The sequence below is a fragment of the Asparagus officinalis genome, chromosome 7 (genome assembly GCF_001876935.1).
Source record: "Asparagus officinalis chromosome 7, Aspof.V1, whole genome shotgun sequence".
Taxonomy (NCBI): Eukaryota; Viridiplantae; Streptophyta; class Magnoliopsida; order Asparagales; family Asparagaceae; genus Asparagus; species Asparagus officinalis.
The window spans coordinates 52,939,407-52,957,616 of record NC_033800.1 but is presented as its reverse complement, the minus strand read 5'-3'; the positions used below and the strand labels follow the sequence as shown (position 1 = coordinate 52,957,616).

Below are 18,210 nucleotides of genomic sequence, written 5' to 3'. Positions count from 1 at the left end.
GGGAGGATCCTCTGGAGGTGGTTCAACGACGCCAAATATGAGGGGTGGAAGCTCTCCACCGAGGGCGGCGTAATTCGGATGGAGTGGTGTATCTGGATGGAAACGCCGATGCCACGAACTGATTCCCAAACTACTCTCTACGCTGTCAACGATCTGATGAGTCACACGCTCAACGTACTCGGGCACGCTCTCGAATGACTGATAATCAAACCACGGGGAAAGCTGTAAATCTGCGATGCCGGTCTCTGGATCTAGCACGATTCCGTCATCTGCATCAGGATCTGCCATACACCATCAATTGTAAAATCAGGGATCAAATGGTTGAATCTGACTCAACTAGCTTCAACAACTCCGGATTGGGTCAAGTGGGTCTGGTCCACACTTGACTCAAATCAAATGGGTTGGTTGAGTGAATAGGGACTCTGCTTTAAATCACTCAAGCCAAATAGTCTTCAATAGGATCTGGATCTGAGGACAAGCGGAAAAGGGGGAGCAGGAACGAATCGACGCTCGACGAATGAGGACGGCGCTTGAGTCGGGATGGACGGCGTTCGGATCGGAGTGAGCGGCGGTCCAGGCGGCGGTGCTGACTGGGCGGGACTGGACGAGGAGCTCGAGGATTCTGGGCTGGCTGGTCGTCGTCGCGGGGAGAGACGAAGACTTCGTCGGCGATGATGGTTCAGGTGCGGTTGCAGGGGATTTGAAGGGGAGGCGGTCGGATTTGGGATGGCGGTGGTTGCTCGCGTCGGGGGATTCGGGCGGAGGGAACACCGGAGGCGGACGAAGGGGAAGGCCGTCGGTGGAGGAGGTGGTGATTGCTGGAGTCGACGGAGGAGGGCGGCGGTCCGGTGGTCTTCGGGTGTGGTTGCTGCGGTTGTAAGGGGAGGACTGTGTGGGTTTGATTGTTTGCTTGGAGGAGAAGATGAACAGTATCGGGTTTGATTTTCTTTTGTTTTTATTTTGTGAAGAGATTGACGGCTGATCAAAATCAATAAGCTAGGGTTTCACACCATTATTTAGCAAATCAATTTCATTCATCAGTAATTTTTTTCAAACTGATTACATGACAGTTTAAATAAAGCAAATTACAGTTTTGGAAAATCCTCTCAATCCCTCAAATCTCTCTCTTAACCAATTACAATCAATCAGTTGGTTAACTACCAAATAAAATCAAAATTCGAAATTCAAAAATTCAAAATTCAAACTAATTATTACAACTTGAAATCAAAACCATAGTGCTGAAATATTGCGCCTCCTGCGCTGATAAACTCGGCGAAAATCTCGTGTATGAGTCCGGATGTCCCCATCATCCTGAAGAACTTACCAATTGATCGTGAAGAGATTGTAGTTAGAGAGCTTGATGAAATTGAGGAACCAGAGGTAGTTTAAATGGAAAATTTGTGTGAACCTGAAAGATCAACTGATGAGCTTAAAAGGGTTAGTAAGTTTCTTGGATGTGTGTGTGTGTGTGTGTTTTTCTTTTGTGTGTTGGCGCGCGCTTGTGTTTTGCAAGATTTTTGTGTTAGTTTTGGAGGGAATGCTTTTCGTTTTAAGAGCAGGCTGAAAGACAACCTGAAACTGTTCCATACATGACACAACATGAAACCAATTCATACGATCAACAATTCATGCAACCTAAAACTAAGTCCAAAGTATGTGTCAATTGCCAACTGATGCAGACAATTTCATACAACCTGAAACAATTCATATAGAACACACATTTGCTATATACGTACTCTTGCCAAAATATTCACAACACGCTTGATTGCTATATACAAGGAGTAATCAATGATGCAAAGCACAAGCAATAACATAGCTTAGTACGTAGTCAAGTTTTGATGTCTTAGTTTTAAATACTGATAACAAGCATCCCCATTATATCCCTCCTCCACGTATTTGCAGTGCAAAACTTTGTTCTCATCAAGTCTGACATATGCGATATTATTATGGAGTGAAAGATGAAAATTAAAGTTTCCAGCTTTATATAGAACAGGAAAGAGATGCTAAGGGTGTATATAAGAATTCCTAAGAACAAAAAACTATGACATGCCAATTTCATGGAATGATACACACTGAGATTTTAACGAGCATTTATCTTGCGTTTAAGCATCAGTGTATTTAAGTTGGGATCAAAAGAAAATTAAAAAAAAAATCACCAGCACACGTTTGAACACAATCCCCCCCACCACATATTTCTCTCTCAATCAAAATAGAATCATGGATGTGATTTGTTGTCCAAAAAAGACATCACCACATATTCGCAGTGTGGAAAACATGTAGGCTTTGCTCAATCAATTGATAAACATCGATCACATTTCTCAAACCTGAAAGAATACAATATTTCTAACAGTTCAAACTGCTAAGTAACATCACAGCAGCAGACGAGAGCTTAACATACATTAGTCAAATCAATTCCTTGACAGCATTTTAGTAGCCAAAATATTAAACATTGCCCAATATACAATGATCTTCAGTGGTACATGGAGTCTCTTTCTGGCAAAATGATCAGCAGTTGTACATCTCAAAGTCGAAGCTTTCTGCAGCTTAAGATGAAGAGAGATGCCAAGGATTCAATCAAGAGTGTCCAAGAACTCTCTTTATTCTTTCTAAGAAAACAGAGAACATGGTCACGCTGAAAACCATGTCCTCCTTCATCCAATCAAGAGCAATCCTCTCTAGCGTCCCCAGGGTAGATACCCGGTAAAACATCTCTCCGTCTCTTCCATCCGCATGCCTTACCCATGTCAGAGTAAAAGTATATCCTGCAAAGCCGATATTAGTCAATAATGAATGAGATATGAGATGAACTTCGGAGAGGATTTGAGATTAGGGCTATGTGAGGGAAAGGATGAGTGAAGAGAGATGAGGAATTTCTCTTGTAATCTAGTTTTCCTAAGGGTAATGTAATCAATCTTTCTATTTTTGCCCAGTGGATGTAGTTCGAATTTGATCTAACCAAGAAGGTGTTTGGAGAGGCTTTAGAAGCTTTTAAGCTAGGATGACTTTTGGTTTTTATGAAAGAACTCTTATAGAAATTGTATGGGTATAAAAGTCATTTACTTGGTCAAACCTAGCTTATTTAGGTGGGCTTATAAGCTAGTATTTCATAAGTTGTGGAATCCAACTTTTTCAAGTGGGGCGTAAAAGCTAGCTTATGTGTGCTGTACCAAACAGTCATATATTAATAAGCTGGCTTAGAAGCTACTTTGACAAAAAATAAGCCCTCTCGAACACCCTCTAACCACTTTAATATTGTATTATTCTTCAATTATTGGGATTCTATTGTCTTATTGTGTGCTTATGTGATTGAAGTAGGATCTGCATCCTCAATATGACCAAGGTTCTATATCAAGTCAAACGTCATGAAGAAACCTTGATCAGTTATATTGGAGCTTTCTCAACACAATTTATTCTCAAAGATGAAACAATTTTCAGCTAAAATTTTATGTGATGACAATGATATAATCATCTGAATACGAGTTTAGATGTGGTTTAGAAATTCACAATGATTCAACAAGATAATAAATAGGACGCCACGCAACACTTGGGTGCCTCGATGAGCTTTAAGAACAGTAGAAGAAGAAGAAAGGACTACAAGAGACAAATGTCTCTTTCGCATGAAATCACCATCTATACGCAGTTGTTCCTCAAAATGGGTTTGCTGAGTTCTTAGTATCAGTATACTTTGAGGGACATTCTTGCGAGAAAATAAGCATTCACTATTCTCCATTTAAGAAGCTAAGATAGCAATCAAGCATATTTACAAATGAAATCCATATTCTACGCCAGCAATGTTTCATAAGGTGAGGGAAAGCTTTAGCTTTCGGCAGAGGAGGATAGAAAACACATGTTGTTCAACATCTTTTAACAAACAGTATATGATCCCATATGCAATTAAATGGATTGAAATTTTAAAGGAAGTATATTTACATATGAAATTCATGTTACAGTAGCAATGTTTCATAAGGTGAGAGATTTAGCTTTCAGTACAGGAATGGAAAGCACATGTTGTTCAACATCTTATAAGAAACAGTATATGATCCCATATCCATATGTTGGGTTTATATGATCCCATATCCATATGTTGGGTTCGGTCTTGGAATTGAGGGGATCATCAACATGCCCATTGGAAACTTCTGTGAAAAATATTGTGGGACATAATGGCTAAAACAAAGATGTCCCAGTTTACAAGAGTTTACATGTGGCAATATTGAAAAGAACCAGTTACTTGCAATCTATAGATTCTAGCACAATAATGAAAATAATACAAATAGGAGGTAGATATACACATAAGAGGAAGGGTATTAATTAGAAAATATTAGTCAGTTCATAGAAGTAGCTAAAAGAAATTTTGCTTTTGGAAAGCGATGCGAAGGATTTTGGATGTATAACTTCTAAGAAAATACGAGTTGATTATTGGAAGTTAGTAAATTACCACTCCTTTGATGGATGGCTAAAATACATAGCCCATCAGCTTGCAGTTTCAATGAAAATTTCATGCTGACAAAGTACTCCAAGAGAGACTGAAATGTGCATGTTAGTTGATCTTCACTCATTGCATCTCCTATCAAAATATCAAACCTAATATAAGAAAGAGTTGGAATGATTGGTTGATTAAGATTACAAATAAGCATTTTCAAATAGAAGATGCACCTGAACCTGTTACGTTATTCCGGCAGCATTCTGGCTATAAATTTCCACGTCAGGTACATGTATCATAATTTCAGAGAATAATATTAATCGATCAGCCGGGCACTAAAAACGAAGATTCAACAAGTTGCAATATTTTTCAACAACTTGAAGACAACAATATGTAGTTATAATCTTCATACCACATGTTTCTCCTGTTGACAGCTTTCATAAGGATTGTCGGTGGATTCTTTATACTGGACCTTACTTCGTGTGATCGATTGATTTGGAGTCGTCTTCTTTGATGAACATTTGTGTGTATTCCTCGATGAGCGTCTAGGACTAGTATAAGAAGATTTGGGTGATACACCATTGGCATGGTCATCCTTCTCTGATAATAGATTCTGAAGTCTTCCTACTTCATCAGAGAGCTGTTTTTCTGTTACACAATTTGATCAGTTTATGACTATATGCTGGCATGTCTACAGATATTACTTCATCTTCAACTAAAGGAAATGTTCTATAATAGCAATATACATCAACTAGAACATAAATGGCAATCAGCATTGCTTCTTAAATTATTGCCAAATAACATAGTATAAATATAACTTCAGTGGTAAATGATGCAATCTTTAGCGATTAATAACTAAATGCTTGCATGCCTCCGGACATTACCTCATCTTCAAATAAAAGAAATGTTCTATAATAGCGATAGACATCAAATATCAAATATATAAAGTAATTTAAATGGTAATCAGCATTGCTTCTTAAATTAGTGCCAAATAACATAGGATAAATATAACTTTGGTGCTAATGCAATATTTGAAACTTGATTCTGTCTGAGGTGCACCACATATGGTTCTTTTAAAATAAATTTGGAAATCAGTATTAAAGCTGACACTTGAACTGGAATTTAGCAAGGTTTGAAAACTTCGCTTGAGAACCCCTTCAATAGTTTCAAATTTGAATTTCTAGGCTGTTATCTTTCAATATTGCCATTTGAAGGTAAAATTACAAGAAGTACTCGAAAACTATTTTGTAATTTTAGTAAAGCATATGTATCTAATGCAGTATGGTTTTCTAAATTTTATAGTGGGATGATTGGGGATAAAGTGTTTTCATGAATCATCTTATTGAAGAAAATCCGAGTTAAAGTAGGAGTTAATTTTTTTTATTTTTGCGTCAATTAGGCTTATAATGGATATCATCATAGTATTTTTCATTAATTAGTCGATAAGCTGGAATTAAGGATTCCATGAAGATATGCAAAGTGCTTGATCCAACATAAGACCCTAATCTTCTTTTTCTTCTTTCTTATTGTTTCCAAATCTTATTAATATGCGAACATAATTTCTTCCCATCTTTCTAATTCTCTCATAATTTGCTCAAGCATGATGAGTTGCATACATTTGTTCACGTTGCTTCTTTCTGTAAGATAAACTTGCAGAAGTTCAATAACTCAAGGGAACTACATTAGTCAATTGCAGGTTCATGCTGATCATGTTGAGTTGTCTACCCACAACCTGCTTACCTCCTCAAGCTGAAATGTCTTCCTAGTTATTCAAATCAAGGATGATGTTCTCCAGAAAATTGATGACTTTTTGTCAACTACTAGCTGATATATTGGCCTAGTTTCAGATTGATCCCCTACGAGAAGATTACTAATGGCCATGGATGATGGTTTTGGCCAAAGCTTAAGACTAGAAGAGCAGGTCTTGCTTTTGTAACACTTCAAAAAACACGTGTCCACTACAAGCTTACACTTGCATCCCTCTCTATGTCCGAGTATATAACAAAATTTTCAATTTAAATACTTCATGAATCAAGCTTGATTTACTCTGAAAGGTCAAATATGCAGAACAGATAAAACATGTGAAATCTGCTAACTTAAACCGCAGCAAGACAAAGCAGAAAAGAGTAGGAGTGCCTTGAACCCATATTAAAAGATAAATCCAAGGAATGATGGAGATCATCTATATTGATGGCCGCATCTGCAAGTTATTCTTAAACATGCCTAGACCATTGCAGCCTAAAGGTAGCAAAAGTGTAAAACAAGTAATCAATTATCTTAGGGAAAGTTTGTATGCTCCTGACACCCTTACTTGTTCGAATTTAGAATACCGCCATTAGGAAATCAGTTATTGGTCAGAGATATTTCCAGTCTATATAACACTGGCATGTGAAATACTGTGTTATTTACAGTAAGCTAATAGTATTAGTTACCACAGTAAGAGTATGAGTTAAATATATAAATGACACCAACATCCATTATGTTTCATGACATAAGTCTCTTAATATGACTGCCAGAACTAGTGAACTGACTGGAAAAGAACATAGTGAAGTGATGTAAAACATTGACGGAAAAAATGGACATCACAATAGTTCAGCTGAGGCGAAATAGAGTTGGACTCAACAGCACTTGTTGGTCTCTGCACATAAGAGACATTGTAGGGACTAAAAAAGTAATGGGACTATTCATCTTAGCTTTTTGAAGCTAATGATGTTTTCTTATACATGCGCCAATTTGTTATCCCACCCTTTAATATATTGCCACATCCATCTCAACATTCTCATTTGAGCAATGAACGTTCATGAATACATTGTTTCGTAACTTCTAACAAGTATTGTGCCCATGCTCACACAGATGAGTTTGATTTATTTGGTTTGCATATCTCGGTTTTATCTCATTTTGATAATTCCCTCAACATCTGATAAGTAGGTAATAGGGTTTTCTTCCTTTACCTAATTTAGAATTTTTTTTTGGTATGCTATTACACTATAATTAAAATGAATTACGAAAGCACATGTCCTATAATTTAATAAGAAAGGAATTTAGATAGCAAATACACATGTTGCACTGGACGTGAATCCTATCCTACCCATCAAATCAGTATATTTGTGACCTCAAACTTGTCAATTGCTATTTTTGAGTACATTGTTTTATAACTTCTAATATACTACTATTACAGTAAGGGCATGCTAATTCTTCAACAAACTTAACCTGAACGGAAATAGAATGAAATACTTCACCTAAATATGTTCTACTGTATAAAACATTGTAAATTCAAAACACACATGTAAGCATAAAATTAAAACATAAAGGTGTCTGCTTTCTCACTGTTTTTGCTCTCTTCAATCACTAGCTTCTGGCTCTCATCGTACTTCTTTTGCAGCTCAATTCTACAACACAATAACACAACATCCCACGGTTAAACCTTTCAATAAATACATTAAAAGAACAACCCATGAAAATAACACTCACATCTCAGATCGCAACCGGTCGTTCTCATTCTTCAACTCTTCAATCAGCTCCTCAACCTCTGCAAAAAGATTCCAGATCTCAAGCCCTAGACACCCAAAAAGAAACAGAGTTTTGGGAAATTATCAACAAAATACCGAGCTGGTAGCTTCTAAGAGCAGCGTCTCTTTTATGGCTCAGCTCCTCCTCGTCGATTAACTTCCTCTTCTGAAGAAATTGAACCCCAAATTAGAAAAAGAACATATCTTTTGATTTTCTTGATACGGATTTGAGACAAAGGAGTTACCTTGAGATTCTGGTACTTATCGTAAAGCTTGGAGTTGAATTGCTCCATCCGATGCCCTAGAAAGAGGAAATAATTCTAGGGTTTGGTAACAAAAGAATAGTAGAAGGGGCTAGCCGCAAAAAGCGAAGAAGAGGAGAGTAGAAAGTAGCGGGAATGCAAATTTTGAAAATTTTAGACATTAAATTTCTGAAAAAGAGAGGGCTTATTTTTCGATTTCGCAGTACATGAAGCCGTTGCCCGCCTCCTTACTAATTTTGTTTCTGGGTTTTCCAGCTGGAAGAGGTGAGGATTTGGGCTTGGGCCTCAGTGATAGAGATGCATCAATGGGCTATCTCAAATAACCCATTTAATACTTTGGTCTACAGAACACTTCCCGCTCTCTATAAAATGGCATCGGTAATTTCCCCCAAAATTTTCTCACATCGAAATTCGAAATCGCCTTACAAAGAAATCCGATGGCGCGAAAAAAGCGCTAGTCTCCTTCTCCAATTTTTATCGGGTACTGCTCAAAACCCTAAATTTTCTATTAAAAAATCCCCGTAAAATCTGTCATTTATGTATTCGATCTCGATTTAGGGAACTGCAAGATTGAGATCGATGGGGATAGTTATGCCTGTGAATCGATTGATGAAGCTCTTCTCATTTCGGTGCCCAATGCAGCAAAGGTTAAAATATGGACAAATTTTCAATTTAGCCCAATTCCAAAACTTATTCTAAAAAAATGATCTATTTGAAAAATATATATACCAAATTCGACCTAATTTCAACCAACTGGATGAAACTGGGTCGAATTTGGTGGAAAAAAACTACAAAACCCGTGAAGTTTAAAACCCCATTAAACTTGATTATCTGGCGCTTAAATTTCACGGGACTTGAAGTCATGTGAAGTTTTGTAATTTTTTCACCAAATTCGACCCAGTTTCAGCCAATTGGTTGAAAATGGATCGAATTTGGTAAATAATTTCTAAATAGGTTATTTTTTGAGATTAGGTTTTTAAACGGGTTGTTTTTGAAAATTTGTCCTTAAAATATCTAGTAAGATTTTAAATCTCCACCTTTTTCTTTGAGTTAAGTTTTCTATATAGGAAAATCTAAAATGATAAATGTTTGAAAGAAAAAAATTTCAAAAAAGCCCCAAACCAAACTTTTTTTTAAAAAAATTTGACCCGCTCCAGTTTTTATTATAGAAATCAACCCAGTTTCTGACCACGTTAGCATCGTGGCCAGAAACTAGGTCGATTTAAAAAAAAAATTGGCTTCCTAATTAGTTGGGGTTGGCAACCAACCCCGACTAATTAGAACTGATCATCGCCACATCCGGGGTTAAGCCATCTAAACAAGTTAGGGTTGCGAACCCTGACTAATTTGGTCGGGATTCCTAACCCCAAACCCCGATCGTTTGGGATTGCCCCGCACAAAATTGTCTTTAGCAGAACGTGCATCGCGTGCACGAAATGGTCGGGGTTCCTAACCCTAATTATTTGGCAGAGACCATCTAGCCCACATACTTGCTGAAAAATCTCATCTCGTGCTAACATATATCAATCTTTAACTAAAATTGTTAAGTTTAACACAACTCTCTTGCTACACATCAATCCACAATCAGTTTCAATCATAAATAAGCACATGTCTTCATATAATTATTACATCTATAACCAATCTCTAACAAAAACATAATATGTAATTCACTTACTAAAAATCCAACCATAATCAAGTCACAGTAGCATTTCAAACATAAACTCGTAGCATTTCAAACATAAACATCATATAGAGTATATCGAAATTTAGCAAATATTTAGAACTCCGTTTCCTCTCGCTCTTGCTCTTCCTCTTCTTCCTCTCCCCCTTCCTCGTTCTCCTTCAACATGAGGTTGGATGATCTCATCATCCGGTTGTGTGTGAACTTGTGAGTGCATGACAACCTCGTCGACTTGAACCTGCTGTGAACATCCGGTTTGGCTTGCTCTTGTCTGTCCTCGGACCCGTCGACGTTCGTACCCTATGAGTCGTTCCTCACGTGCATCACGATTTGCATGACGCGTCTTTCTAAGAGCAGACTGAATTTTTTCCTATGATGCGAACAAATGTGTTCCTCGCCCCTGGCTCGGTAGTCGATCTCAATGCATCATGTGCAATAAAAGCAACCTCATCGAGTTCTTGTACCTATAAGATAAAAAGCGAAAGAGGAATATTAGCAATTGGATGATAATAAAAATAATAATCATGAAATAATTGTATATTTTGCCTATACACTTACCAACTCTCTCAAACGGACCTCTCGGTATGTATTCCTTAGGTGTTTTGTTCTCCCGAAATATCCATCGGTGAGTAATTCTCCAATACCAACGTAAGTACACATCTAGTTATGGTGTGTTAGCCTTCTCCATCACTACAACATCCTCCCTCAACTCCCAATTCTCAATGTAAGCATGATGAGTTATCTTTTAATTTTGATGATGTGCTCTTAATTTTTTGGGGATTTCGTTCTATTCTTTTTACAGGATCCGGAATATGTTGTTTTAATCTAAATTATCGGAGCACACGATAGGGCACGTGCATTTTGACAATCTCAAAACATATAATCGGTACTCGGGCATGCTATATATCTTCATCATTTCTACAAATATCTGATAGTGAAGCTAAAACCAGTTCATAGGGAATCCACTTGACCTATAAAGAAAATTACGTAAATTTACATACTAGTAACATATGATGTATTCATTGAATATAGTTAGATACTATGATTTTATACATGTTCATCCTCTATTTGATCAAGCTCGCTCCTGTAAAAGTTTTCATGACCCTTTGGGGGAGGTTTGCCAATATATGAAAACATTCCATCTATTTAATATACAAATATATAATATAGATTAAAATAAATGTATAAAATTACATGTAATCATATCTATTACAAACCAATATATCTACATCCTAATGGAATCCAACCATACAAATCTAGTGTTCCCAAATGTCATCGCTCACATGACCATATTTGCAATAAAGTTAGTCAGCCTTTGAATTCTTTATTTTGTACGAATGTCACTTTTATCATCTCCTTATAGAGATAAACTAACACTGTTCTCCCCCAAGATAATTCTCCACACTCAAGATCCTTAAGAAGTGACAACCATCTAACATGCACCGAATCCTTAGTTGAATCTGGAAATAGAATGGTACCGATTATATGGAGTATATACGTAGAGGCATAGCTCTTGACGCTCTCATCAGTTGCATCGATCGGTACATTCATATAATTATTTCATAATCGGTACATTCATATAATTATTTCGTAACCACTCGGGCTTCATCTTACGACCCTTCATAGTAGGAACTTGGCCCATCAATCGTTCACACACTCTTATTCAGTTGAAATCATCGGTACCCGTAACAACATCTTCATCCACTTTGAGGCCAAGTAAAACCCCTACATGCTGCAAAGTAATAGTCGATTCTCCTTGGCTCATATGTAATGTATTTGTCTCGGGCCTCCATCGTTCAATCAATGCCATCAAAAGAGGCTAATCGAGTCTTACCCATTTGATTTGTGAATATTCAAAAAAAACTGCTTGACGAACATAATATTGGACCCGTGGATCCGTCAAATCCCAACTCAAATGTGCATGAGTATGATCAACAATAGTAATACTCGAGGCCTGCATACATGAGACAGTTTAAATGATCAGTAAAAGTACTAACTTTGAAAATTTAAAATGATTGAAAATAATAAAAATGTAATTTACCTCCTCTGAGTCTATCTACGTGGATCGGTGTCGATCTTGGACATATAGGACCTCGTATGTCAATGGTCCCGCCTGCATTCTGTAAATATCTGCACTAAAATTAAAATGTGTTAGTATTATGACATATGATAAATTGAATTAAAAGTAAATTACAAAATTTACAAGTATGCATTGGCTTACAAATGAAGTAGAATAAAATTATAAATTAAATAAATTGTATCCATTAATTGCTATCTATTTGGATTGGTGAGACAATTAGATCTATTAAGGCCCGGTTGTCTGCAATATCCACACCTATTTTTCTTTAGAGTTCATTCCTATCATTCATCCATCGTACCTTTTATGCGTGTTGATCGCAGACGTCCGACTTGTCTCTTATATTTAGAAGGTAATACATGCGGCACGTTATAGGATGGCCAGTAACGACTATCTACAATGGGATGGAAATACGGTTTGTATGTATCTTTATAGTGACTTGATTGATACCACTCAGAAGAGTACGTGTAATACAAAGTATTTGCACCTCCAAATTGCGACTTGCTCAAATTAAATATGAAAACTTTTCAATAAACAATTCTACCGTTGGTTGCGACTTACTCAAATTAAACATAATACTCATATGATCATCGTTTGAGATCTCAACTGCGGATGTTCTATCAAAAGTTATGGGCCAATTGCATATTATTTTTAGTCGGTACTCTCGTGGGTTAATTTTCGTAACTCCGTGTAATTCCTTAATCAAGTCACATTAACTATATGATTCCGAGATCATTAATGGCGTCGTTACCTTCCAACGTACATTGGCATATTATTCCTTTCATAATGAATTTTCTCACCATAAGAGTAAGCAATAAGAATCATATTGTTCAACCTATGCAAAAAAAGATTATATTGATTAAATGCAAAAAAAATTAAAACTATTTTATCAGGCCATTGAATAAGAGAGGAAAACCCTAGATACAAATAATCTCATATAATTTTAATTAAAAACCCTACACCCCAAAATGAAAACCCTAAATCCTAGAAATGAGCATTCTATGCTCTAGAATTTTAATTTCAATTACAGCAATCAACACATAAAGCATTCAAACCACTATAAAGATAGTGATTAATATTAAATTTCAAAACCTAGAAATTAGGTTTTGATGAAAACCCTACATTTGAATGTTGAAGAAAAGAGAAAAATCCTAGATTTTTACATGTTAAAAGAAGAGAGTAGGCAGAGAAATTACCCTAGAGATCTTAAACAAACTTCCACGATGAATTTAGGCCACAAAATGAGGTTGGGAGAACCTCTTGGTTGAAAGAATGGGAGAGACTAGAGTTAGAGAGAGAGAGAAATTGAGAAGTTGGGGCAAGAATGAGTGTGGTTCGTATATATAATCGGGGAGACCTACATCAAATAATCGGGGTTGGCAACCCCGACTATTTGGTCACTTAGCCGCTTCTCCATCTTCGGGGTTGGGGAACCCTGACCATTTAGACTCAGGCAACAGACGCTGTCAAATGGTAGGGGTTGTGAACCCCGACCATTTTGTGCGGGGCAAGGAACTCAACCAAAACGGTCGGGGTTGGGAACCTCAACCAAATTAGTCAGGGTTGACAATCTTAACTTGTTTAGATGACCTAACCTCAGATGTGGCGATGGATAGTTCTAATTAGTTAGGCTTGCTAACCCCGACTAATTAGAAAGCCGATTTTTTAAATCGACCCAGTTTCTGGTCATAATGCTGACGTGGCCAGAAAGTAGGTCGGTTTTTATAATAAAAACTGAAGTGAGTCGATTTAAAAAAAATTGGTTTGAGGCTTTTTTAAAAATTTCTTCATATTTGAAATTATTGTAGTGGACCATTCAAGAAATTATAGCCCCAGCCTATAGAATAATAGTACTGGTGTTATGATGTTCCCATGCGCCAAAGTACAACTCATTATCAAGTAATGGACATGTGTGCTGCATGTTATGTCCCAATCAAGTTGGTGGCCAGAGACCAGTAGAGACGACAACTCAGCCGACTTGTCGAATCGATATTCCCTCATGTCGACTCGAAAGACGGTATTTGTCACCCTCTTTGTCGAAGACGACTCGTCACGAGCCCACTCGATCATTTGCTGGACGCCTCGCAAGAATGACTCGAAAGGCGTTACTTCTCGACAAAGTTAAAGGACAACTGTTGCCTCGAGCCTCTCTCACTGGCAACGTGTCAGCATCGCATTTAATGCATGGCAGACGCATAATGCCTCTAGCCCCGATAGCCTTCACGACTTATCAGACCACGTGGACACTGTCATGCTGCCAATCACTTCTCGTTTAATGCTGAGTTGATCGCTCATCCAGTTGTCAGTCAATACCTATTAAGTAGGTGCTGACTCAGCTGCCAGCCCACACTTCGCCACCGTCATCCTGCAGTCGGCCGAAGTGACCGATCTACCCTTATATCCTAGGTATAAATAGAGGTACTATTCCATCTTTATCTGGGACACAAATCTGATCTCTAAGCAAATTATGATAAATGAAGAGAAACCAGTTAGGAAACACTAAAAAATGATAAATTATGATGAAGCACATGGGAAGCTCTTGCAGGTAAGTACTTTCATTCAAATATGTGCAGTAGAAACTTGTCTTGAGTGCTCAAAACTTAATATTTCCCATGTTTTGGATATGTTTGTGTGTGTGCTCATGGTGTCATGTGTATGCTTGTGCATGTCTGTGTTCTCATGGTGTATTTTTTGTGTGTATGTATGTTCATTTGAACGTGTGCGCTCATGTTTGTGCATTACATGTATGTCTGCAGGCTTGTATGTGTGTCTGTGGATGTGTGTGCATGCATGTGTGTTCCTGTAGTGATCCGTGTTTGTATTGTGCATGTACATGTTTATGTTTATATCCATGTACATATAAGTTAGTGTACTTGTGTATGTGCATGAGCATGTGCATGTTTATGTTTGTATCCATGTACATATAAGTTAGTGTACTTGCGTATGTGCCTGCGCATCTACATATGTGGTTGTATGTATGTTGTGTATGTATGAGTTTGTGTATGTATGAGTGTGTGCACCTGCATGCCCATGTCCTCTTGTATGTGCATGTGTGTGTACACAGGTCCTATATTTGTTTGTGCATGCGTGCATGGGTGGTTTGATCAGTGTGTTGGTAGGTGGGTACATGTGCATTCATGTGTGCATGTGTAGCTAGCCACTTGATGCATGAGTAGAAATACCTTTAAAATTTTTGAATCCTGATCTCTATTCTCTCCAGGTTGTGTAGATTAATTTTAGCAGTGGACCTTGAAAACGAATGTCATGTTGAATCCAACTGGAAGGATTTTGCTCTAAATTCTTCAGAAAGTATACAAGTTTACGTACAATACGCACGGACACAAAATCATACACCCATGCAATTGATCAGTAAGCACATACATGTCTCCGTGTGAGCATTATCATAAAGATATCCACCTACGGAAAGTAGCAATTACATTTATGATTGAAAAAAAGTAAAACTGTCAATGTTCTTTGTCGCTGACCTGATTGGTAGTTGAAAACAAAACAAAGAAAGCCAATTGACTGGGAGCTATAAGTAGGATGATAAGGGGTCTGCTTGTTGGGCAGAACAATGCAGAGATGGAGAGAGTATAGAGGAAAGGATGTAGAAACAGGAAGATGAGAACTAACAAATAAATAAACCAGGAACTTTCACACCCCAGACCTCATTGTTGGCTTAATTTTACACTAAAATCCCTTGTTGAAAGACTATATTTTTTGCTACAATAATGAATGTTCAGACTACCTTTTTTTTGAAAGTCTAACTGTTAGAATATAAAACTATAACCCTCAACCTCACCACAACCTCAGAATTTCAGTAGTGGTAGAGACTTTAAGATGATAGCTTAGCAACCCAAGTTTAAATCCTACTGGTCATGAAATTAAAGTGAATTAAAACTAAAAATTGATACCACTACGTGAGTCCAGATTTCGACCTATAAAAAAGGCGCTCATGTCACGCCCCGCTTCTCAAAATACCGGGGAATCGGAACGTGAACAAGCCCGCAACGTATTAGATTGAGAAGAAATATACACTATCTTTTTTTTTCTTTTCTCCTCAATCTAATACGCTAAACGTCTGGAAATAATACAATGCAAAGGCACAGGTCCCCGATCACAATCAGCAAGAATATAATGAACAACATAGAATAAAATAATACATATCACAATGAATATTCATCCCAGACATAATATTCGGATCAACATGCCCTTATACAAAACTATCTAAATGGAATACTGGAGAATATAAAAATACACTAAACAGAAGGAAATAAAAGTGCTACAAAACAAACTGAAAGGAATGACTAAGCTTCGGCTTCTTCTTCTGCTACGTCTGCAAGACACTCCTACTGGCTCCTGGCGATCTCCCAGCTGGACCTGTTCTTCTTCTAAGTCTGACGTACACCAGAGAAAACAGGTGTACGTCAGGGTGCATAGCACACGGCAAGACCCCACAAAAGAAAAGAACAAATGCAAACCCAAGCGAAAAACGATACGATAACCGAAACGACAAAAGAACGTGTAACTGGTAATCCAACAAAATCATCATGCAATCCACTACCAAAACATGATAATCATAAGAATCCGTAAATCAATCGGGTAACGAGATCATGCAGCTAGCGATCAGAATAAGCATCCAAAAGTCACAAGGTTATACCATAGATGGAATTAATACTTAAAAATCTACAACATGAGACGTAGTACGTCGAACGAAATAATCCAAACAAGAAAACCCCCATGTATATACAATATGTCTCAAATTGTAAATAATTAATTATTAATCCCGATCTATGCATGGAAGGGAGTACAAGTGGTCTACATCTCACAAGAATCCATAAATCCTAACCAAAGTGACGACGTCGATTCACTTTGATTCAACAACCAACCCTAGTGGCGACACCAATCCACTAGTAACAAGTCTTGTAACTAGTCATCCTATAACAGGTCACCGGTTCATATCTCACACAAAGTCAACGGTCATATCATCGTATAACTGATTGTTCGCACATCATCCAAGCAAATAAATTCATGAACCAAAGTAGCGACACCGATCTACTTTGACTCAACAACCCAACCCCAGTGGCGACACCGATCCACTGGTACGAGCCTGGAAGATATATCAACAACCATATCCAATCACATGAACAAAGACTTTCCCACCCCAACTCTTCTTGCTTTTCTAAGTCAACACAACACATGTCTCTAGGTCACACAAGGCCACTATGGTCATGACTGCTAATGGTTCTCAATCTATATATATATATATATGGAGAGGTTCTAATAAAAACCTCCTTAGCCTAAAAACTAAAAACCTCCTTCATCCATTGGATCTAGATGAATCCAATGGCTGAGATTCAGTCAAACAATCAACAGACACATGCATTAATTACCTCATTAATTATCTCAACGTAGTGAATCCAGATTCACTACCTCAACGTATCTCGAATCACTGTAGTGAATCCAGATTCACTGCGTTGATGTAATTAATGCATGTGTTTAATGAGGTAATTAATGCATGTGTCTGTTGACTGTTTGACTGAATCCTAGCCATTGGATGAAGGAGGTTTTTAGTTTTTAGGCTAAGGAGGTTTTTATTAGAACATCTCCCTATATATATATATATATATGAAAATAGTAATATTATAATGCACTAGAAATGATGAAGAAGAAATCCTTCAGTCAAGTCCGACGATAGATAGATCGATGCAGAATAAAGAAACAACTACTAACTGTCGAAAAGGAAGTATACACGCTAAACGAGGAAGCGATCCAACAAAAGAAATTATAGAAAATAATCATAAGTATAATGACGACATAACAAGGAATCCTACGACGTCAACGAGGAGAATCTCAAGATCTAGTTCCATTGTAGATAGGTCGGCATAGGAAACGAGAAGCGACTTCGGATTCAATTTTGAATAATTGAGCAATAAAATGAATGAAAGAGTCTAAACAAATCATCCTAAGTGAAGAGGGGCTCAAATCAGGATTGTCAATAAATCAGGACGTTAATCTCCCCTCCCTATTTTAGTGAGAACGACGAAATCGCCTACAATGATATAGTCGGTTCATCTACACAATTTGGAGGAACACAAGGCGTATAGCCGACACAGAAATGAAACCAAATACATAGGCACGAAGGCCATCCACCGCAATGATACACAGCCATAAATGAGTCAACGAATACAATACAAGGCCATCAATAATATACAAGGCCGACAATTAATTATACAAGGCTGCAAACAATAATACGTTTC

At 37.4% G+C, this 18,210-nt stretch overlaps 2 protein-coding genes across 5 annotated transcripts in view; one reads left to right on the top strand and one right to left on the bottom strand.

Annotated features, from left to right (window-relative positions):
- LOC109849887 lies at nt 2,283–8,380 on the bottom strand. Of its 2 annotated transcripts, none has more exons than XM_020419768.1 (8): nt 8,175–8,380; nt 8,026–8,095; nt 7,892–7,949; nt 7,748–7,809; nt 4,833–5,068; nt 4,654–4,687; nt 4,436–4,564; nt 2,283–2,762 (listed from the first exon to the last, which is right to left on the bottom strand). In XM_020419768.1, exons 1-8 carry the CDS (start codon nt 8,220–8,222, stop codon nt 2,575–2,577), a joined length of 825 nt encoding a protein of 274 aa, XP_020275357.1. In that variant the 5' UTR covers nt 8,223–8,380; the 3' UTR covers nt 2,283–2,574. The 2 variants fall into 2 exon arrangements, with proteins under 2 accessions (XP_020275357.1, XP_020275359.1); XM_020419770.1 differs by having other exon boundaries at nt 4,660–4,687; nt 8,175–8,366.
- LOC109849888 overlaps nt 8,473–18,210 on the top strand; it is a 31,885-nt gene continuing 22,147 nt past the window's right edge. For 2 of the 3 annotated variants that reach the window (XR_002249261.1, XM_020419772.1), the window contains exons 1-2: nt 8,575–8,673; nt 8,751–8,839. Coding sequence is in view for 1 of the 3 variants with exons in the window: in XM_020419771.1 (XP_020275360.1) it covers nt 8,490–8,673; nt 8,751–8,839 (273 nt within the window). In the remaining 2 variants the exon portion in view is untranslated. Of the gene's footprint in view, nt 8,674–8,750; nt 8,840–18,210 lie in introns of all 3 variants that reach the window. The other variant, XM_020419771.1, reaches the window with a different exon arrangement.